This window comes from Tamandua tetradactyla, chromosome 4 (genome assembly GCF_023851605.1).
Source record: "Tamandua tetradactyla isolate mTamTet1 chromosome 4, mTamTet1.pri, whole genome shotgun sequence".
Taxonomy (NCBI): Eukaryota; Metazoa; Chordata; class Mammalia; order Pilosa; family Myrmecophagidae; genus Tamandua; species Tamandua tetradactyla.
Genome location: NC_135330.1, coordinates 172155000 through 172179146, shown reverse-complemented (window position 1 = coordinate 172179146; position 24147 = coordinate 172155000). Strand labels below are relative to the sequence as shown.

Sequence of the window (24147 nt, the reverse complement as noted above, 5' to 3'; positions counted from 1 at the left end):
AACAACTAATCAAAGATGGTCATATAACACTACTAAATAAAATCAGTGGGATGGCTAATGACATAAAAGAGATCAAGAACGCACTAGCAGAGCACAAAGAGAAATCTGAAAGACAGAAAAATAGCAGATATCATAGAGATTAAAGATGCTATAGACCAAATCAAAAATATACTAGAGATACACAACAGCATATTTGAAGTCACAGAAGGAAGAATAAGCAAATAGAGGACAGGGCAACTGATTTTGAGCACACAAAAGAGCAAATGGCAAAAAAGATAGAAAAATTTGAATTGGATCTCAGGGAAATAATGGACAAAACAAAGTGCACAAATAAAAGAATCATCAGTGTCCCCAAAGGAAAAAAGAAGAGTAAAGGGCTAGGAAGATTAGTTAAGGATATAATGGGGAAAAACTTCCCAACCCTTATAAAGGACATAAATATGCAAATCAAAGAAGCCCAATGAACTCCAAATAGAATAAATCTAAATAGGCCTTCCCCAAGACACGTACTAATCAGTCTGTCAAATGTTGAAGAGAAGCAGAAAATCCTGAAGGCAGCAAGAGAAAAATGATCTACTACATACCAGGGAAACCACATAAGACTGAGTTTGGATTGCTCAACTGGCACTATGGAGGCAAGAAAGCAGTAGTATGATAAATTTAAGATCCTGAAAGAAATAGACTTCCACCCAAGAATTCTGTATCCAGCCAAACTACCCTTTTAAACTGAGGGAGAGATTAAAATTTTCACAGACAAACAAATGCTGAAAGAATCTGTCAACAAGAGACCAGCCCTACAAGAAATACTAAAGGGAACTCTGCTGACAAAAAAAAAAACCCTCCCAGGTCACTTATACCCTGAAATTGCTGTTCCAATCGCCTTCCCATCCCTTCTCTAGATGTTCCTTGGAACAGGGGTGAACTCAACCTTTCCTATTTTGCCATCTTCCCAGAACTTCCATTATTAGGGCAATGCTACGGTGGCTCAGTGGCAAGAATTCTCACCTGTCAAGCTGGAGACCTGGGTTCAATTCCCAGAGCCTGCCCATGAAAAAAAAAAAAAAGATGGGAGAAAGAGGTCTAGTGGAGGGCACCAAATTGAAGAATACCACTAAGGGTAACTTAAAGGATAAAAGGAGAGAAAGAGAAAAGAATATATAGATCTGACAAAATCCAAAGGATAAGATGGATGGTGGATTTAATAAATGCTTTTACAATAATAACTTTGAATGTTAACTTACTGAACTTATCTATTAAAACATACAGATTGATAAAATGGATTAAGAAATATAATCCAGCTATATGCTGCTTACAAAAGACTCATCTTAGACACAAGGATACAAATAGATTGAAAGTAAAAAGATGGAAAAAGATGTTCTACACAAGCTGTAACCAAAAGAAAGCAGGAGTAGCTATACTAATATCGGACAAAACAGACTTCAAATATAAAGACACTATAAGAGACAAAGAAGGACACTATATATTAGTAAAAGGGACAGTTCACCAAGAAGAAATAACTATCATAAATGTTTATGCTTCCAATCAAGGAGCTCCAAAGTACGTAAGACAAACAGTGGCAAGACTGAAGGGAGTGATTGACATTTCAACAATAATAGTAGGAGACTTCAATATAAATTCTCCTCTATAGATAGAACAACCAGAGAATCAGCAAGGAAATAGAGAACTTAAACAATTTGATAAATGAATTAGAACCAAGAAACATATATAGATTGTTACACCCCAAAGCACCAGGATATATATTCTTCTCCAGTGTTCACGGAACATTCTCCAGAACAGATCATATGCTGGGGAACAAAATAGGTCTTTATACATTTAAAAACATCAAAATAATTCAAAGCACTTTTTCTGATCACAATGGAATAAAGTTGGAAATCAATAACCACTAAAGAACAAGAACTTTCACAAATATATGGAGATAAAATAACACACTCTTAAACAATCAGTGAGGACTTCCGGAGAAGATGGCGGCTTAGTAAGACACGCAGGTCTTAGTTCCTCCTCCAGAAAAGCAACTAAAGAAACAGAAACAATACGAAACAGCTCCCGGAGTCACGACAGAGACCAAAAAAATAGTGTACCCCATTCTGGAACGGCTGAACGGGCAGGGAGAATCCGCTGCGGTGAGATACCCGAGGGGCGCACGTTTTCCAGGCCGGGGCGGCTGGCGACTGGGGTCCCCTCCACGCACGTGGCTCCCAGGTCTGACTGGGAACGCTGGATAGCGGGGCCCTCCCGTCACGCTTGGCGTCTAAGGCCAGCTGGGAAATTTGGACCGGTACTCCCGCAGCCGCGGCGGCCAGCGACCCCCCCCCTCCACGCGCGGTTTCCCGGGCTGACTGCCCCGCAGACAGACGACCGCCACAAGCGCCACCTACTGGGCAGGAAAAGAAAAACAGAGCCCAGAGATTCCACAGAAAAACCTTTCAACCAGCTGGGTCCCACACCCAGGGAAATCTGATCAAATGCCCAGACACCAGCAGAAAATAATGGATGATGCTCGGAAAATTGAAGATATGGCCCAGTCAAAGGAACAAACCAATAGTTCAAATGAGATACAGGAGCTGAGACAACTAATGCTGAATATACGAACAGAAATGGAAAAACTCTTCAAAAACCAAATCAATAAATTGAGGGAGGACATGAAGAAGACATGGGCTGAACAAAAAGAAGAAATAGAAAATCTGAAAAAACAAATCACAGAACTTATGGGAGTGAAGGACAAAGAAGAAAAAATGGAAAAAACAATGGATACCTACAATGGTAGATCTAAAGAGACAGAAGCTATAATTAGTGAACTGGAGGATGGAACATCTGAATTCCAAAAAGAAACAGAAACTATAGGGAAAAGAATGGAAAAACTTGAGCAGGGAATCAGGGAACTGAATGACAATATGAAGCGCACAAATATACGTGTTGTGGGTGTCCCAGAAGAAGAGAAGGGAAAAGGAGGAGAAAAACTAATGGAAGAAATTATCACTGAAAATTTCCCAACTCTTATGAAAGACCTAAATATACAGATCCAAGAAGTGCAGCGCACCCCAAAGAGAATAGACCCAAATAGGCGTTCTCCAAGACATTTACTAGTTAGAATGTCAGAGGTCAAAGAGAAAGAGAGGATCTTGAAAGCAGCAAGAGAAAAACAATCTGTCACATACAAGGGAAACCCAATAAGACTATGTGTAGATTTCTCAGCAGAAACCATGGAAGCTAGAAGACAGTGGGATGATATATTTACATTACTAAAAGAGAAAAACTGCCAACCAAAACTCCTATATCCAGCAAAATTGTCCTTCAAAAATGAAGGAGAAATTAAAACATTTATAGACAAAAAGTCACTGAGAGAATTTGTGACCAAGAGATCAGCTCTGCAAGAAATACTAAAGGGAGCACTAGAGTCAGATACGAAAAGACAGAAGAGAGAGGTATGGAGTAAAGTGTAGAAAGAAGAAAATCAGATATGATATATATAATACAAAAGCCAAAATGGTAGAGGAAAATATTATCCAAACAGTAATAACACTAAATGTTAATGGACTGAATTTTCCAATCAAAAGACATAGAATGGCAGAATGGATTACGACCCAGCAATACCACTGCTAGGTATCTACTCAAAGGACTTAAGGGCAAAGACACAGACGGACATTTGCACACCAGTGTTTATAGCAGCATTATCTACAATTGCAAAGAGATGGAAACAGCCAAAATGTCCATCAACAGACGAGTGACTAAACAAACTGTGGCGTATACCTACGATGGAATATTATGCAGCTCTAAGACAGACTAAACTTATGAAGCATGTAATAGCATGGATGGACCTAGAGAACATTATGCTGAGTGAGTCTAGCCCAAAACTAAAGGACAAATACTGTATGGTCCCACTGATGTGAACCGACATTCGAGAATCAGCTTGGAATATATCATTGGTAACAGAGACCAGCAGGAGTTAGAAACAGGGTAAGATAATGGGTAATTGGAGCTGAAGGGATACAGACTGTGCAACAGGACTAGATACAAAACTCAAAAATGGACAGCACAATAATACTTAAGTGTAATGTAACTAGGTTGGAACACTGAATGAAGCTGCACCTGAAATATGGTTTTTTGTTTGTTTGTTTGTGTGTTTGTATCTTTTGTTTTTGTTTTTTCTTTTTCCTTTTTATATATATATATTTTTATTAGTATTATTATTTTAATTCTCTTCTCTATATTAACATTCTATACCTTTTTCTGCTGTTTTGCTAGTTCTTTTCCTAAATCGATGCAAATGTACTAAGAAATGATGATCATACATCTATGTGATGATACTAAGAATTACTGAGTGCATGTGTAGAATGGAATGATTTCTAAATGTTGTGTTAATTTCTTTTCTTTTTTTTGATTAATAAAAAAAAAACAATCAGTGGGTAAAAGAAGAAATTGTTAGAGAAATCGGTAGCTATCTGGAGACAAATGAAAATGAGAATACAACATATCAGAACTTATGGGATGTGACAAAGGCTATGCTAAAAGGGAAATTTATTGCCTTAAATGCATAAATTAAAAAAGAAGAGAGAGCGGGCCACGGTGGCTCAGTGGCATAGTTCTCGCCTGCCATGCCAGAGACCCAGGTTTGATTCCCAGTGCCTGCCCATGAAAAAAATAATAATAATTAAAAAAAGAAAAGAGGGAGGTGTAAAAAAAAAGAAGAGAGTGGTTCAGTGGCAGACTACTCACCGTCCATGTGGGAGACCTGGATCCGATTCCCAGACCATGGACCCCCCAATAAAAAAAAGAAAGAGCAAAAATCAAGGACTTAACTGCTCACCTTGAGGAACTTGAGAAAAAACAGCAAACTAACCCCAAAGCAAACAGAAGAAAAATAAAGGTTAACGCAGAGTTAAATGAATGGGAAAACAAAAATACAATGGAAAGAAATCAACAAAGCCAAAAGCTGGTTCTTTGAGAAAATCAATAAAATTGACCACTAGCAAAGCTGACAGAGAAAAAAAGAGAGAGGATGCAAATAAACAACATCAGAAATGAAGAGAGTCAATACCGCAGACCTTGAAGAAACAAAAAAAATCATAAGAGGATACTATGAACAACTATATGCCAACAAACTATACAACTTAGATGAAATGGACAAATTCCTGGAAAAACACAAACAAGCTACACGGACTCAGGAAGAAACAGAAGATCTCAACCAACCAGTCACAAGTAAAGAGATTTAATCAGTCATCAAAAATCTTCCTACAAAGAAAAGCCCAGGGCCAAATGGTCTCATAGGGGAGTTTTATCAAACATTCCAAAAAGAATTAACATCAATCCTGCTCAAACTTTTCCAAAAATTGAGGAAAAAGGAACACTACCTCATTTATGAAGCTAACATCACTTTAATACCAAAACTGGGTAAAGATGCTCTAAGAAAGGAAAACTACAGGTCAATGTCCCTAATGAACATAGACGCAAAAATTCTCAACAAAATACTAGCAAATCGAATCCAACACACATTATAAGAATTATACACCACGACCAAGAGGTGTTTATACCAGGAACACAAGGATGGTTCAACACAAGAAAATCAATTAATGTAATATAGCACATTAACAAAAGGAAAAAAATCACATGATCATCTCAATTGATGCTGAAAAAACTTTTGACAAAAAGTTTTGACAAAATTCAACATCCTTTTCTGATAAAAACACTTCAAAAGGTAGGAATCAAAGGTAAATTCCTCAATATAATAAAGGGCAAATATGGAAAACCCATAGCCAGCATCATACTTAATGGTGAGAGACTGAAAGCTTTCCCCCTAAGTTTGGGAATGTGACCAGGATGCCCTCTGTCACCACTATTATTCAATATTGTACTAGAAGTTCTAACTAGAGCAATCAGGTAGGAAAAAAGAAATAAAAGGCCTCCAAATTGGAAAGGAAGGGTGAAACTTTCATTATTTGAAGATGATACTATACTTGGAAAATCCTGAGAACTCTACAACAAAGTTACCTGAGCTAATAAACAAATTCAGCAAGGTGGTGGGATATAAAATTAATGTGCAAAAATCAGTGTTTCTGTACACAAGTAACGACCTAACTGAGGAGTCAATTAAGGAAAAACTTTCATTCAAAAGAGCAATTTAAAGAATCAATTATCTAGGAATGAACTTAACTAGGGATATAAAGGACTTGTACATAGAAAACTATACAACATTGCTAAAAGAAATCAAATAAGCCCTAAATAGGTGGAAAGATATTCCCTGCTTATGGATAGGGAGGTTAAATATAGCTAAGATGTCAGTTCTACCCAAATTGATTTACAGATTCAATGCAGTACCAATCAAAATTCCAACAATCTACTTTGAAGACTTGGAAAAGCTAGTTACCAAATTCATCTGGAAGGGAAAGAGACACTGAGTAGCTAAAAGCATCTTAAAAAAGAAACAAGTGGGAGGACTAACACTTCCTCATTTTAAAACTTATCATAAAGCCACAGTGATCAAAACAGCATGGTGCTGGCACAAAGACAGAAGGATTGACAAATGGAAGTGAATCAAGAGCACAGAAACAGATCACCAAATCTATGGTCAACCAATCTTCAACAAGGCACCCAAGTCCACTGAACTGGGACAAAATAGTCTTTTCAATAAATGGGTATGGGGGCAGACCATGGTGACTCAGCAGGCAGAGTTCTTGCCTGCCATGCCAGAGACTTGGGTTCGATTTCCAGTGCCTACCCATGTAAAAAAAAAAAAAAAGGTTCAATAAATGGGCATGGAAAATTGGATTTCAACAGCCAAAAGAATGAAAGAGGACCCTTATCTTACAACCTATACAAAAATTAACTCAAAGTGGATCAAACACCTAAACATAAGAACCAGTACAATAAAGATCCTAGAAGAAAACGGAGGGAAACATCTTCAAGAACTAGTAATAGGAGGTAGCTTCCTAAATTTTACACCAGAAGCACAAGCAACAAAAGAAAAAATAAATAATGGGAACTCCTCAAAATCAAATGCTTTTGTGCCTCAAAAGACTTTGTCAGAAAGGTGAAGAGGCAGCCAATTCAATGGGAGAAAATATTTGGAAATCAAACATTGGACAAAGGTTTGATATCCTGTATACATAAAGAAATCACACAACAACAACAAAAAAAAAAAACCAACCCAATTATAAAGATACAAATAGGAATTTTTCTGAAAAGCAAATACAGATGGCTATAAAACACGTGAAAAGATGCTCATTTCCATTAGCTATAAGGGAAATGCAGATCAGGACTACAATGAGACACCACCTCACACCTGTAAGAATGGCTGCTATTAAACAAACAGGAATCTACAAATGTTAGAAGATGTGGAGAAATTGGGACACTTATGCATTGCTGGTGGGAGTAAATAATGGTACAGCAGCTATGGAAGATATTTTGGCGGTTCCTTAGGAAACTAAATATCGAGTTGCCCTGTGACCCAGCAATAGCACTACTTGGTATATACCCAGAAGACTGAAAGCAGTAACACAAAAAACATTTGCACACCAATGTTCATAGCAGCACTATTCATAATCGCCAAAAAATGGAAACAATTCAAGTGCCCATCAACAGATGAGTGGATTAACAAAATGCAGTATATACCTACAATGGAATATTATGTAGCAATATGACAAGATGGACGAACCTTGAGATGTAATGCTGAGTGAAACAAGCCAGACATAAAAGGATAGATACTGTATGATTTCACTTTTATGACCATGGTAAAGGTAAAATCAGAGGCTTATAATACAGACTATAGGGGACCTAGAGATACACAGAAGCTTGAGATGGGTGAACAGTTAGCTAATGACGTTGAACTAAAATGTAAGGGAACAGATAGAAGTGAAGGCAGATCACTAATGGATCTATAAGTAATATTACCATATTGAAGGTGAACATGATTGAAAGGGGATGTATAGACCCATGTGTCTCACCGATTAACACTATAAATATAAATAAGTTCTTGCATGAAAAAATATATATATTAATGGCTATTTAATATTAATCATCTAGAAAGACTACAAACTGGTTTACAACCACAAAAGAAAAAAAAAAAACAATTGGCACAATTACGAATGGTTTTGTGTATATTTATTTGCAAGTCTGTTTAAATAAGAATTCTCACTCACAAAAATGATCCTAGATTTAGACAGTATTTTAGACCTTTCATATTTCATACTAAGAAGCTAACTTTCCTAAGTGCTCATATATTCATAGATGTAGCCAGCATTCTGCAGCATTCTGGTTTTTTTCGCATGGGCAGACACTGGGAATCGAACCCGCGTCCCTGGCATGGCAGGCAAGAACTCTGCCTGCTGAGCCACCGTGGCCTGCCCCAGCATTCTGTTTTGTAACCAAAATTCTGACAAATGGGTTTAGCACGCACCACTAATTATTTGCCATGGCTTTTCCATTCCTGATTTTTTTTTCAATTATCGTGGTTAGTTGAAGTTCTTTGTTCAGTGGTTAAGAGCTCACGGGTACTATTCCCTGAATTCATGCATGTTTGCATGCTTGTGGCTTTTACACTTGAATGACAATCTGAATATAAAATTTTTAAGTGACTGTTTCTCTCCCTATGAAACCTAACTCCATTGTAGCCTGGCAGCTAGTGCTACCATGGTGAAAACTGAGACCAAGGGGATATTTTTGACTAGCACAATTTGTTTTACTACTTTTATACCCTATTTATGTTTGAAGTTCAGTAACTTCCACCTGTTCCAACATGGTGCTGATCAGTCTGTATCACTTTTCTTTTCCAGAGGCACCATTTTTCCCTTTCAATCTGCAGATACTACCCTGTCCTTATTTCAGGAACATTTCTTTCAGTTGTATCTTTAAATATTTTGTTCTATTTCTTCTGATCTTCATCCTTGGGAACACCAGTTATTTATATTTGGATCCTTTGCCTGTTATCCATACTTATCTTTTCTGTATTCATTTTTACAACTGTTCTTTTCCACTTGGGTTCTGTGTAATTTCCACTTGGGTTCTGTGTAATTTCCTTATACCTGCTGACCAGAGACTCGATTATGCTTTTTAATGTGGTTATATTTACTCCTTGATTCTAACATGATTTTCACCCCTTTAAGGTTTTCTTTTTATCCTTATATTTCTTTCCAAAGGTTTGCCAATGATATCTCCCCTTCTATTGTTATATAATCTCTTCTAATAGCTAATTTTTAGAAAAAGCTTAAATTGTAACTTTTTGGATATCATAAAGTGCTTTGTCTGAATTTGTTATTTCCTTGAGTAACTCATTCTAAAATACATGAGCCTTCTGCAGATGCCCTCCACCCTTTTTAATTTTGTTTGTAATTTTTATACAAGGTAGCAAGTTGCTTCCTTTTGATTATTACTCATCCTTGAAAAGAGCTAGAAAGCAGCCTTAAAAATGAGAACTGGGACAGTCTAACTTTTGTGTCATGGCAGGCAAGAACTCTGCCTGGCTTCCCTCAGTTTTTAACATTCAGGAAGTAGTGGGGCTCTCACACCTCAAAATACAGGCAGTCCGTGTTCCACTCTTGCAGTGACCACCCCTCCCCGCCAACTCACTAGAGGCAGTGTCCCCAACTAAGAATTGGGTATGGGGTGTAAGATAATAATGTGGCAGTTAGCATATCTCCTGCATTTCTGTAGTGCTAACCTGGATGTCCAAAAGGAACTCCCCTGCTTCTATCCTGATGTGACTGATCACACCGTAAGATCTAGTCACTAACTAAAGGGCCTTTCAGGACAGCGACATCGTACCTTTCGGGAAATCTGCACTGTATGAGGCCTGCAGTAGTCTGTGCAGCTCTTAGTGATTTTCCTCTGGTGCTCCAGAGTACACAGACTTTGATAAATATGTTTCAGAGCCTATGGTTTGGGGATGTTGTTATTTCTTTGTTTCAGTGAAGATGGAGTTTCCTTGTTTTTATTTTGCTGGTGCTCTTACTATTTTCATGGGTTTCAGAAAACAAGGGAAGAAGGGAATGTCTCTTGTTTGCCATATTATTTAAACCTTTCCCTTCCATTTTAAACAATTCTTCACACATCCTTGGATCAATCCTAGGTACAGTTAGCAAAGCCAATTTTTTCACACTGACATTTTATCCCTTGACAGCTCAAGCTGGCAATGAATCCATAGGAATACTTTTAACTGTTTTATTCAAAACAAGGACACCAGGAGATATATGGGAAATTTTGCTGATTGCCTTATTCAGGCAATCTCCTGACTTAATTGTTTAAACACGAGTGTAAATTTCAACCTTTCTTTATGGATAGGTGGTTACTAAGGACCCTCTAATCATATGCTGTATGGCCCACCCTAATGAAACACATTTGATTCATTTATTGTTTCTTTCTGCTGTGAACACTTTTGCCACAATTCAATCTTTGGAATTATTTTATAAGTCCAATACTGTACAATGTTTTATATGTTACAAAAAATTGTCTTTATGTATAAGTAAAAAGAAGGTATTATATACACACATACATATATTATAGACACACACGTATATATACACACATATAGATAACTTTAAGTTTTGGCTTGAAAGCATTTTTAAAGAAAGGAGGGAGAGAAGAGGAATTTCACTTAAGATATTTTATACTTCTTTATCCAGCCAAACTTGTTTAATGGTTTTGTTCATGGCCAGCTTCAAACTTTTACTGACACTCTACTTTCTTTCATGGTACTTTCCATCCAATCCTAATTTTGAAATAATCTCAGTAGAGAATAAATTTGTCCACCTGGTGCTCTTCCCTCAGGGTCTCTCTCACATCTGTCCCTCTTAGATCAAGCCAGCCATTTTTGTCTCACTTGTTTTACAATTAAAATAGAATTATTCATATTTACTGTTGAAACAAATCTTAAATTCAAGGGATCAGAAACAAAAATGGGCAAAGTCTTTCTCAAAAGAAACTAAAATTAATATTCTTCATTTTAGTATTTCTTCTCCAAAATACCCTGCATACTAACTACTACCAATTTATCTTTGTAAAATATTCTTTGTTAAGAAATCTTCATACTAACTACTACCAATTTATCTTTGTAAAATATTCTTTGCTAAGAAATCTTCGATGGCTTCTCTCTAGCTCAGAAAAAAATATCTAACTCCTTATCCAAGAAATAGATCATCACATACGTTATAAAGAAGAACAACTTTGGAGCCCAACTCTCTTAGGTTTTAATACAAGATCTTCTACTTATAAGCCACATGATGTCAGGTAAATGTCTAGCTTTTTTGAGCTTCATTCCAGACAAAATGGCTTATTCATTATTATCACCTTGCTATATACTCTTCTGCCATCCACTCACCCCACCATTCCACGATGCATATTTTTTTTCCCTTAAGACCCAGTTCTTTAGTAAAGCCTTTTGGTAATCAGTACTGTCCTCTCGTGTTGATTATTTATTTATACCATTATTTGGCAAATTGCCTCAAATATTTTATATTTGTCTGTTTGGCCCTATCTTCTCAAGTTGATTTTAAATCTTTAGAGGACAAAGGCCAAATTTTATGCATTTCTGTGTTCCTGCCCATAATAAAAGGTTCAATAGCTACTGAATAAGCAATAAAAATCTAATATTTCTAAAACCTCACACAGAAGAATTAAAATTAAAATGCTCAAATCAGAGATGAGTAATATTTAAAAGCTATCATAAATTAGGCATTTATTCTTTAGAATAGGAACTATATTCAGGGCAACCAAATATCCCACGTTGATAAGCAAAAGCTCTTCTTATCAGAAGAATGCCAAGTAATAAAGGTAGAAGCAATGATAGGATTTTGAAATATCACCATTTTACAGCAAGGATCACAATGGATTTTGCTAAAACAATATGGTGCATGTGGTGGGTAACTGGATATTAGCCTGAGGCCACTTTATCACTCCATGGATTATTTGATGGCACAAAAGAAAAAACTTAACTTTATAGGCTGAGATTAGGCTATCTGTGAATGGCTTAATTCAATAATATCTCCAAGACTGTCTAAAATTGAATAACTAGACATTATGTGCCTCCTACTGTGTAGTATACAGCACCATCTAAGCAGTATTCTTGACCAAAATACTTAATCATAATCTAATCACACCTTTATATTTCCCAGTTTACAGGAAATACTGAGGTTAGGTGAATAATTTAGATACATAAAAGGCAAAACTCAGAAAAGTCATGAAAGTTAGAGTGTTCTACAAGACATCTCACAAGGTCTCTTTAATAAACCAATCTCCTGAAAAAACAAAGCAAAACAAAACAACCAAAAATGGCAGGGTGAGGAGGCAGGACTGCTCTAGATTAAAAGAGACTTGTGGGCCACAACAGCCAAATACAATGTGTGGTTCATACCCGGGTACAGCCTTGAACAACCAAGTGTGAAGATATTTTTAGGGCAATCTAGGACATCTGAATTTAGGTAAGAAATTAGATATTAAGGAAATGTTGATAATTATACTAGGGTATGACTATGGTATTATGTTAAGTTTTTTTTTAAGTTATTTTGTAGAGATGTATACTTCAGAAATTTGGGGTAAATATCATAATATTTATAACTTATTTTAAAGCACTTCAGCAATAAAAAGTAAATAAATAAATATCTCAAAATTTCCACAATTGCTAAGTCTAGATAAGGGTTTGTGGTAATCACACCGATGATTCTTTTCAGGAAAGCCTGGAAATGCTGGCATAGCTCAATATTAATTTACTTCAAATGTTTTTGTTACACTTTGATTTTTACCCTTTGAATATTTAGAAATTCTTTTCAAAATTAAACAATTTTAGAACGAAAAGTGTTTCTTATGTATTATTGTTAAACAGCAAAATTATTGCCAAAATATATACTGTATCAACATTTTAAAACTTAAAACAGAAAACTGTCATAAAAACTCTACCATCGTCTGAGGTCTAATACTTTCCGTTGCTTAATATCTTCAAGAGGAAAATGCTGAGGACACTCTCTCTGATGTCTTCCTTTTTTATCTGAAGTTTTTTTCTTGGAAATTTGTTTCTTTCCATTGCCTAGAATACAAGAGTATAAAACAAGCAAAATGCTTAAGAGGAAGTAAACTGCCATGACAGTAAAATTATGTACCAAACTTTAAAAATTTCTGCCACTAGTACTACAAATTTTATTTACAAACACATTAATTTATTTAAGTAACAAAAGAACCTTCAAGAACACTCCCCTACTTTAAAGAGAGGGTGAGAGAATAAAAACAAATTTAAACAACCATAAATGTCATTTTATATCAGGTTCTTATATTCCAATTTCAGAGGGTAGTCCCTTAGCTGATAAAACAAACTTTAACAAAATCTTTAGTCACATCTAGAAAATCAAACTACTAGGGTAAAATATTTTACTGGACCACTTTCCGGAAAATGAATCCTTTCTATAAAACAATAAAATCCCACTACGGCAATTGTGTTAAGAAAGTAAAAGCACTAGTTTCAATAATGTGATGCTGTGATGTTTAAAGATATCTTTAGGCCTACAGGGACCACAAAATAGATTAAGAATAATGCACACATGTACATTATTAATATGCAACCTTAGCTCCAGGAACTAAATGGAAAACAGGAAGTCTCCTTTTTGCGTGTGTTTATGTATGTATGTATGCATGTATACACACATGCACATGTACACACACACACAGATACACACACACTCTCTCCAAAAAACAAACAGTGGTTACCTACAGGGGAAAGGAAATTGGAAACTGGACAAAAAGAAAACGAGTGTAAGACTTTATACTGTTTATTGTTTACACTTTCTATTTCTGAACCATGCTAATGGATTACCCCACGAAAATTATACAAATTTTAAAGCTAATAAAAAGTTGAAAGTTGTCTATTTTACTCATTCAAGTATAGATGCTCTACAATGAAACCATATGACAGCCAAAAACTAGCTGGAACCTGGGCTCTATATATTGTTACACAGGGACTTACTATAATTTTTATAAAATGTCATAATGAAGACTACAAGATTATGAAACAAGTGTTTTTTCACTCTTCCTTTAATGAGTCTTTTTAAGTCTTCACAGAGAACACATGATTTCACAGAGAACAACCACTGGAAAACATGGCAAAATCTCACTCTGCCAAATTTCCTTCATTGGTTATATAAATCTTAGAGAGTCAGAAAACTACTTTCCATCATTTCTTGAGATGTTTTAACTGCCCAATAATGACTTAATTCCCTAAGTAATTTTCCAAGACATAAAATTTTAGAGACTAATGAAGCACCCTTTGTCCTAACCAAAATCTGGGATCTCAGTAGCCCACAGAGTGGGCTGTAAAATTTACACGGCCCTGCCCTCTATTCTCTTCTACTTTATGCCTATGATGCCCCTGGGATAAATAAGCATATAAGTTCCAAGTGAATGGACTTCATAAAATCACCACCTGTCACACTGAGAGTGGTCTCACATGCAAAGTTGCATTGTATTTGGAGACAGGAAGCCATGTCAAAGTGGAAGCGAAGTTTGGGATGGGAACGTACAAGAGCAATACCTCAACACTTCTGTTACCCCATCACATTAACTTCAGTAACTTTTCCTATTGCCCCTTATCAAACAAAATTCCTTCTTCCATTCCCCACCCTACCCACACATACGCATAGCCTAATACCAAATACTAAAATGACTAAGTAAATAAATAAACATCTATTACACTAGCTTTTAGAGAAAGCAATGAAGATAATGGATATGTAGAAAATCCACCATTTTTACTTGAGAACCACAGGACAGAGTTTGGGGCAATCACAATTACTGGAAAGTGAGGTGGGATGGGGGAGAAGATAAATCCCAGAAAGGAGAAAGCCAGAGAAGGGGACACCCAAATTCTGAGTATAAATTTGGCCTAAATCTTGGGCTGACACCTGAGCCATGTATGCACAGAGCAGACTCCTGGCAGCACAGATAAAGCTATCCAAGAGCCAGAATTTGCAGTTTCAGTCCCATTGACTAAATTACTTGCTAAATCCAAAAATAAATCTCTTTGGGTGAATATACCAGAATATAAAGTCTCCATAATACAACATTCACAATATCTAGGGTAGAATCCCAAATTACTGAATATGTGAGGAAACAGGAAAATGAGCCATGTTCTCAAGAAAAGAGATAATCAAGACTGACTGAGATGACCCAGATGTTGAAATTTGCAGGTAAAGATTTTAAAATAGGTATTATAAACTATGCTTTATAAGGTAGATAAAACACTCGCATAATAAAAGGAAATATAGCAAATCTTAGAAGAGAAACAAAAACAATAAAAAAGAGAACCAAATGGAAATTTTAGAAGTAAAATAAACAATATCTAAAATAAACAATTCACTGGATAGACTTAACAGTTGTCTCTAAGAGATGCATATCAATTATAAACACAAAGGACTTCCAGAGAAGATGGCGGCTTAGTAAGACGCGCGGGTCTTAGTTCCTCCTCCAGAACAGCTACTAAAGAAATAGAAACGGTACAGAACAGCTCCCAGAGCCACGACAGAGACCAAGAAGACAGCATACCCCATTCTGGAACCACTGAACCAGCTGGGAGAATCCACTGCGGTGAGATCCCCGAGGGGCGCGCACTTCGCCGGACCGTGGCGGCTGGCGGCCGGAGCCCCTCCCTCCCTCCTTCCCAGGCCAGCTGGGAGATTTGGACAGGCGGTCCCCTCAAGCCACAGCAGCCGGCACCCCCCCACCACGCACGGCCACACAGGCCGGCTGGGAGATTTGGATCAGAGGTCCCCCATGCCACGGAGGCTGGCGACCGGGGTCCCTTCCACACACGTGGCTCCCTGGTCCGGTTGGGAACTTTGGATCGGCACTCCCCCAAGACGCAGCGGCTGGCGCCCCCTGCCACGCTTGGCATCCCGGGCCGGCTGGGAGATTTGGATCGGCACTCCCCCAAGCCGCGGAAGCAGGCATCCTCCCCAACGCGTGGATTCCCAGGCCTGCTGGGAGATTTAGATCGGCACTCCCCCAAGCTGCTTCGGCTGGCGACCCTCCCTCACAGCGAGAGTGTGCCAAAGTTAAAGGAGCCACAGCATCTTTTACTGGTGGGACCCACAGACAGACGAGCGCCACATACTGGGCAGGATAAGAAAAACAGAGCCCAGAGATTTCACAGGAAAATCTTTCAACCTGCTGGGTTCCACACCCAGGGAAATCTGATTAAATGCCCAGACAAAATAACGGACCACGCCAGGAAAATTGAAGATATGGCCCAGTCAAAGAAACAAACCAATAGTTCAAATGAGATACAGGAGCTGAGAAAACTAATGCTGAATATACGAACAGAAATGGAAAACCTCTTCAAAAACCAAATCAGTAAATTGAGGGAGGACATGAAGAAAACATGGGCTGAACAAAAAGAAGAAATGGAAAGTCTGAAAAAACAAATCACAGAACTTATGGGAGTGAAGGACAAAGTAGAAAATATGGAAAAAACAATGGAAACCTACAATGGTAGATTTAAAGAGACAGAGACTAGAATTAGTGAACTGGGGGATGGAACATCTGAATTCCAAAAAGAAACAGAAACTATAGGGAAAAGAATGGAAAAATTTGAACAGGGGATCAGGGAACTGAATGATAATATGAAGTGCACAAATATACGTGTTGTGGGTGTCCCAGAAGGAGAAGAGAAGGGAAAAGGAGGAGAAAAACTAATGGAAGAAATTATCACTGAAAATTTCCCAACTCTTATGAAAGACGTAAAATTACAGATCCAAGAAGTACAGCGCACCCCAAAGAGAATAGACCCAAATAGGCGTTCTCCAAGACACTTACTAGTTAGAATGTCAGAGGTCAAAGAGAAAGAGAGGATCTTGAAAGCAGCAAGAGAAAAACAATCCATCACATACAAGGGAAACCCAATAAGACTATATGTAGATTTCTCAGCAGAAACCATGGAAGCTAGAAGACAGTGGGATGATATATTTAAATTACTAAAAGAGAAAAACTGCCAACCAAGACTTCTATATCCAGCAAAATTGTCCTTCAAAAATGAGGGAGAAATTAAAACATTCTCAGACAAAAAGTCACTGAGAGAATTTGTGACCAAGAGACCAGCTCTGCAAGAAATACTAAAGGGAGCACTAGAGTCAGATACGAAAAGACAGAAGAGAGAGGTATGGAGAAGAGTGTAGAAAGAAGGAAAATCGGATATGATATATATAATACAAAAGGCAAAATGGTAGAGGAAAATATTATCCAAACAGTAATAACACTAAATGTTAATGGACTGAATTCCCCAATCAAAAGACACAGACTCGCAGAATGGATTAAAAAACAGGATCCTTCTATATGCTGTCTACAGGAAACATATCTTAGACCCAAAGATAAACATAAATTGAAAGTGAAAGGTTGGGAAACGATATTTCATGCAAATAACAACCAGAAAAGAGCAGGAGTAGCTATACTAATATCCAACAAATTAGACTTCAAATGTAAAACAGTTAAAAGAGACAAAGAAGGACACTATCTACTAATAAAAGGAACAATTCAACAAGAAGACATAACAATCATAAATATTTACGCACCGAACCAGAATGCCCCAAAATACGTGAGGAATACACTGCAATCACTGAAAAGGGAAATAGACACATCGACCATAATAGTTGGAGACTTCAATTCACCACTCTCATCAATGGACAGAACATCTAGACAGAGGATCAATAAAGAAATAGAGAATTTGAATATTACAATAAATGAGCTAGACTTAACAGACATTTATAGGACATTACATCCCACAACAGCAGGATACACCTTTTTATCAAGTGCTCATGGATCATTCTCAAAGATAGACCATATGCTGGGTCACAAAGCAAGTTTTAACAAATTTAAAAAGATTGAAATCATACACAACACTTTCTCGGATCATAAAGGAATGAAGTTGGAAATCAATAATAGGCGGAGTGCCAGAAAATTCACAAATACGTGGAGGCTCAACAACACACTCTTAAACGACGAGTGGGTCAAGGAAGAAATTGCAAGAGAAATTAGTAAATATCTCGAGGCGAATGAAAACGAAAACACAACATATCAAAACCTATGGGATGCAGCAACGGCAGTGCTAAGAGGGAAATTTATTGCCCTAAATGCCTATATCAGAAAAGAAGAAAAGGCAAAAATGCAGGAATTAACTGTCCACTTGGAAGAACTGGAGAAAGAACAGCAAACTAACCCCAAAGCAAGCAAAAGGAAAGAAATAACAAAGATTAGAGCAGAAATAAATGAAATTGAAAACATGAAAACAATAGAGAAAATCAATAAGACCAGAAGTTGGTTCTATGAGAAAATCAATAAGCTTGATGGGCCCTTAGCAAGACTGACAAAAAGAAGAAGAGAGAGGATGCAAATAAATAAGATCAGAAATGGAAGAGGAGACATAACCACTGACCTCACAGAAATAAAGGAGGTAATAACAGGATACTATGAACAACTTTACGCTAATAAATACAACAATTTAGATGAAATGGACGCGTTCCTAGAAAGGCATGAACAACCAACTTTGACTCAAGAAGAAATAGATGACCTCAACAAACCAATCACAAGTAAAGAAATTGAATCAGTCATTCAAAAGCTTCCCAAAAATAAAAGTCCAGGACCAGACGGCTTCACATGTGAATTTTACCAAACATTCTAGAAAGAATTAGTACCAACTCTCCTCAAACTCTTCAAAACAATCGAAGTGGAGGGAAAGCTACCTAATTCATTCTATGAAGCCAAAATCACCCTCATACCAAAACCAGGCAAAGATATAACAAAAAAAGAAAACTACAGACCAATCTCTCTAATGAATATAGATGCAAAAATCCTCAATAAAATTCTAGCAAATCGAATCCAACAACACATTAAAAGAATTATACATCATGACCAAGTAGGATTCATCCCAGGTATGCAAGGGTGGTTCAACATAAGAAAATCAATTAATGTAATACACCATATCAACAAATCAAAGCAGAAAAATCACATGATCATCTCAATTGATGCAGAGAAGGCATTTGACAAGATTCAACATCCTTTCCTGTTGAAAACACTTCAAAAGATAGGAATACAAGGGAACTTCCTTAAAATGATAGAGGGAATATATGAAAAACCCACAGCTAGCTAATATCATCCTCAATGGGGAAAAATTGAAAACTTTCCCCCTAAGATCAGGAACAAGACAAGGATGTCCATTATCACCACTATTATTCAACATCGTGTTGGAGGTTCTAGCCAGAGCAATTAGACAAGAAAAAGAAATACAAGGCATCAAAATTGGAAAGGAAGAAGTAAAACTATCACTGTTTGCAGACGATATGATACTATACGTCGAAAACCCGGAAAAATCCACAACAAAACTACTAGAGCTAATAAATGAGTACAGCAAAGTAGCAGGTTACAAGATCAACATTCAAAAATCTGTAGCATTTCTATACACTAGCAATGAACAAGCTGAGGGGGATATCAAGAAACGAATCCCATTTACAATTGCAACTAAAAGAATAAATACCTAGGAATAAATTTAACTAAAGAGACAAAAAACCTATACAAAGAAAACTACAAAAACTGTTAAAAGAAATCACAGATTTCTGTGAAGCCAAAAAAAAAAAGAAATCACAGAAGACCTAAATAGATGGAAGGGCATACCGTGTTCATGGATTGGAAGACTAAATATAGTTAAGATGTCAATCCTACCTAAATTGATTTACAGATTCAATGCAATACCAATCAAAATCCCAACAACTTATTTTTCAGAAATAGAAAAACCAATAAGCAAATTTATCTGGAAGGGCAGGGTGCCCCAAATTGCTAAAAGTATCTTGAGGAAAAAAAACAAAGCTGGAGGTCTCATACTGTCGGACTTTAAGGCATATTATGAAGCCACAGTGGTCAAAACAGCATGGTATTGGCATAAAGATAGATATATCGACCAATGGAATCGAGTAGAGTGCTCAGATATAGACCCTCTCATCTATGGACATTTGATCTTTGATAAGGCAGTCAAGCCAACTCACCTGGGACAGAACAGTCTCTTCAATAAATGGTGCCTAGAGAACTGGATATCTATATGCAAAAGAATGAAAGAGGACCCGTATCTCACACCCTATACAAAAGTTAACTCAAAATGGATCAAAGATCTAAACATTAGGTCTAAGACCATAAAACAGTTAGAGGAAAATGTAGGGAGATATCTTATGAAACTTACAATTGGAGACGGTTTTATGGACCTTAAACCTAAAGCAAGAGCACTGAAGAAAGAAATAAATAAATGGGAGCTCCTCAAAATTAAACACTTTTGTGCATCAAAGAACTTCATCAAGAAAGTAGAAAGACAGCCTACACAATGGGAGACAATATTTGGAAACGACATATCAGATAAAGGTTTAGTATCCAGAATTTATAAAGAGATTGTCCAACTCAACAACAAAAAGACAGCCAACCCAATTACAAAATGGGAAAAAGACTTGAACAGACACCTCTCAGAAGAGGAAATACAAATGGCCAAAAGGCACATGAAGAGATGCTCAATGTCCCTGGCCATTAGAGAAATGCAAATCAAAACCACAATGAGATATCATCTCACACCCACCAGAATGGCCATTATCAACAAAACAGAAAATGACAAGTGCTGGAGAGGATGCGGAGAAAGAGGCACACTTATCCACTGTTGGTGGAAATGTCAAATGGTGCAACCACTGTGGAAGGCAGTTTGGCGGTTCCTCAAAAAACTGAATATAGAATTGCCATACGACCCAGCAATACCATTGCTAGGTATCTACTCAAAGGACTTAAGGGCAAAGACACAAACGGACATTTGCACACCAATGTTTATAGCAGCGTTATTTACAACTGCAAAGAGATGGAAACAGCCAAAATGTCCATCAACAGATGAGTGGCTAAACAAACTGTGGTATATACATACGATGGAATATTATGCAGCTTTAAGACAGACTAAACTTATGAAGCATGTAATAACATGGATGGACCTAGAGAACATTATGCTGAGTGAGTCTAGCCAAAAACTAAAGGACAAATACTGTATGGTCCCACTGATGTGAACCGACATTCGAGAATAAACTTGGAATATGTCATTGGTAACAGAGACCAGCAGGAGTTAGAAATAGGGTAAGATAATGGGTAATTGGAGCTGAAGGGATACAGACTGTGCAACAGGACTAGATACAAAAACTCAAAAATGGACAGCACAATACTACCTAATTGTAATGTAATTATGTTAAAACACTGAATGAAGCTGCATCTGAGCTATAGTTTTTGTTTGTTTGTGTTTTTTTACTTTTTCCTTTTTTTATATATTTTTTTTACTTTTATTATTATTTTTATTTTTTCTCTGTATTATCATTCTACATCTTTTTCTGTTGTTTTGCTAGTTCTTTTCCTAAATCGATGCAAATGTACTAAGAAATGATGATCATACATCTATGCGATGATATTAAGAATTACTGATTACATATGTAGAATGGAATGATTTATAAATGTTGTGTTAGTTAATTTTTTTTAATTAATAAAAATAAAAATAAAAATAACTAAGGAAAAAAATTATAAACACACAGATAAGTTGAAAATAAATAAAGAGAAAAAGACATACCATGTAGACACTAATCAAAGGAAAGTTGCTGGTGTAGTTAAACTAATATCAAACAAAGTAGAGTTCAGAACAAGAGATACTGCCATGATAAAGAGGGATATTTCATAATGACAAAAGGGTCAATTCATCAAGAAAGCATAAAAATCATAAATGGATGCACCTTATTGTGCTTCAAATGACATGAAAACAAAAACTGGACAGAATTAAATGGAGAAAAGTCAACTCCACCATCATAGTAGGGGATTTTTAACACCCTCTTTCAGTAATTAATAAGATTAGACAAACATTCAAGTAAAGTCATAGAAAGACAAAAATCTGCACAATTGATAAGTCATATTGGCCTAATTAATATTCATAGACCACCACACTCAACAATTGCAGAACACACACTACTCATGTGCACACACGGTACATTCACCAACACAGACCATACGCTGGGCTACAAAACAAGAACCAGCACATTTAAAAGGACTACAATCATATGTTCTCTCCCCACAATGGAATTAAATTAGAAATCAATTAAAACAATGTCTTAAAACCCCCAAATATCTGGAAATTGAACAACAAGCTTCCAAATAATGCATGTGTCAAAGAAGAAATCACAAGGGGAATTAGAAGACACTTAGAATTAAATGATAATAAAAATGCATTGTATCAAAACCTGTGGGCTGTTAGCTAAAGCAGTACTTAGAGACCAATTTAGAGCATTAGATGCTTAGACTAGAAATGTCTCGCATAAATGATCTATGTTTCTATCTTAAGTAGCTAGAAAATGAAGCACAAAGTAAATGCAAAGGAAGGAGAAGGAAATCAATGAAGCAGAAACAAACAACTGAGAAAATTAACAAAGCCAGAAATTATTTAAAAAGATAAACAGAACTGATAAAGCCCTAGCTAGATTGATCAATAAAAAAGAGAATTTATTTACCAGTATCAGGAATGAAAGAGGGGTCACCACTAAAGACTCTACATATGCTAGATACATGATAAGAGAATATTGCAAACAACTTTGTGCCACCAAATGTGACAACTTAGATGAAATGACAAATTTGGCAGAATTAGCAGGAATAAAGACAACTCCCGGGTGAACAGTACCCTCTTAAATTGTGCAGGATACAGCCTACTCAGTTGTATATGGAGGACTTAACTGGATGCTCAGAAAATGTTAACAACCAAAATGCTACAATGTTACATGGTAAAAAAAGAAAACTAGACTTTTAGTCAGGAAATATGCATTCTTATGCCTGCAAAACTACCGCACAATAGTATGTTATTCCAGCCATGTTCTAAGCTAAGGATATTTATCTGTAATATCTGTATTTTACAGCATTCTGAGAATTGAAAAGCTCTCAAAATGCAAAGGTCATATTTAATGATTCCAGCCACAACACATTAATGAATTAAATACCCTATATGTGGGGTTTCATTTTTTTTTAACTACAATGATAGAAGATGACAGTAATGTTTCTTGTTCAGTCTTACAAAGGAAAAACATGCTTAATGGAAAGTTTAACAAATAGACATGGTTTGTTTTCTTATTATTTTCGCACATGAACTTCATGACTCCTTCCTTACCTAATTTGTGTTTCGAATTTATGGCCACCCCATCAAATTCTGATTTGTCGATTTCCCATGCAAGAGGTAGCTTCCCCAAGCTATTGGATAAGTTTTCCAAGCTATTTTCTTCATTATAGATTATTTCCGATGTACTAGTAGGAATACCAATGTATCTTGATGAATTATTTCCAGCAGATAAAGAGGTACTATCGGGGAGGCAAGAAGAGCGTGTTGCATTAGGAGTTTTATAGAATGAGGTTGCCTGGTTGAGAAAGGCATAGTCTGAACAGATAGCATAAATTTTTTCTCGTGTATGGGTCACTGGACAACTCCATGGATAATGACCATCTCCTTTAGGACTCAAGGATGCTCCTGAGGCACTTGTGCAGAAAGATTTTACTGCACCTTGCAAATTCTCTTCAGGAGAATTTCTTCCAAGTTTGTGCTCTCCATCTCCACGCCCATTTGTCCTTTCCGTTTCTGCAACGTTAGGCATTGAATGAAACTACCAAAGTTTGTTAGAAAGAAGTTGCAGCTCTTTGTTTCTTGGAAAAAACTTTGACAGCTGTTTACAGCATTCTAAAAAACGTGAGAGCTTCAAAAACCAGGCTCCTAAAAAGAAAAGGGAGGAAAAGAAAGATCAATAATCCACTGGACACCACAAACAGCTCTAAGAAGTCTACCAATTATTATTCATATACCTTTATTTTAAAAGTATTTATATCATAACTTCTGTAAGCCTACAGTCATACCTCTGATCATGACTCATTAAAAAATGTCATTTTAAAATAAAAGTAAAAAGACAGATTAGTTTAAGAGTATGTAAACATAAAGAATGCATGATAAATAACAGCCACAGATTTAGATCATCAAAAAATTAGAATTAAAAATTTTAAAACATCCGTCACTTAACAGAAAACAAACAGGTACCGATCCAAGCTGTCACTAACTTCTCATTAGTCTCGTAGAAAAACTGATTTTTTGGA

The 24147-nt window shown here is 36.5% G+C and overlaps 2 protein-coding genes across 11 annotated transcripts in view; one reads left to right on the top strand and one right to left on the bottom strand.

The window, feature by feature from the left end:
• POGLUT2 (protein O-glucosyltransferase 2) overlaps positions 1-24147 on the top strand; it is a 65527-nt gene that overhangs the window by 22327 nt on the left and 19053 nt on the right. The gene's annotated exons all lie outside the window — the stretch shown is intronic.
• The window catches only part of BIVM (basic, immunoglobulin-like variable motif containing), a 48792-nt gene that overhangs the window by 19733 nt on the left and 4912 nt on the right, over positions 1-24147 (bottom strand). For 9 of the 10 annotated variants that reach the window (XM_077158627.1, XM_077158634.1, XM_077158635.1 and 6 more), the window contains exons 2-3: positions 23180-23773; positions 12901-13027 (exon numbers count right to left, since the gene is read on the bottom strand). In XM_077158627.1, the coding sequence (XP_077014742.1) occupies positions 12901-13027; positions 23180-23657 (605 nt within the window). In that variant the 5' untranslated portion in view covers positions 23658-23773. Of the gene's footprint in view, positions 1-12900; positions 13028-17549; positions 17639-23179; positions 23774-24147 lie in introns of those variants that run through there. The other variant, XM_077158636.1, reaches the window with a different exon arrangement.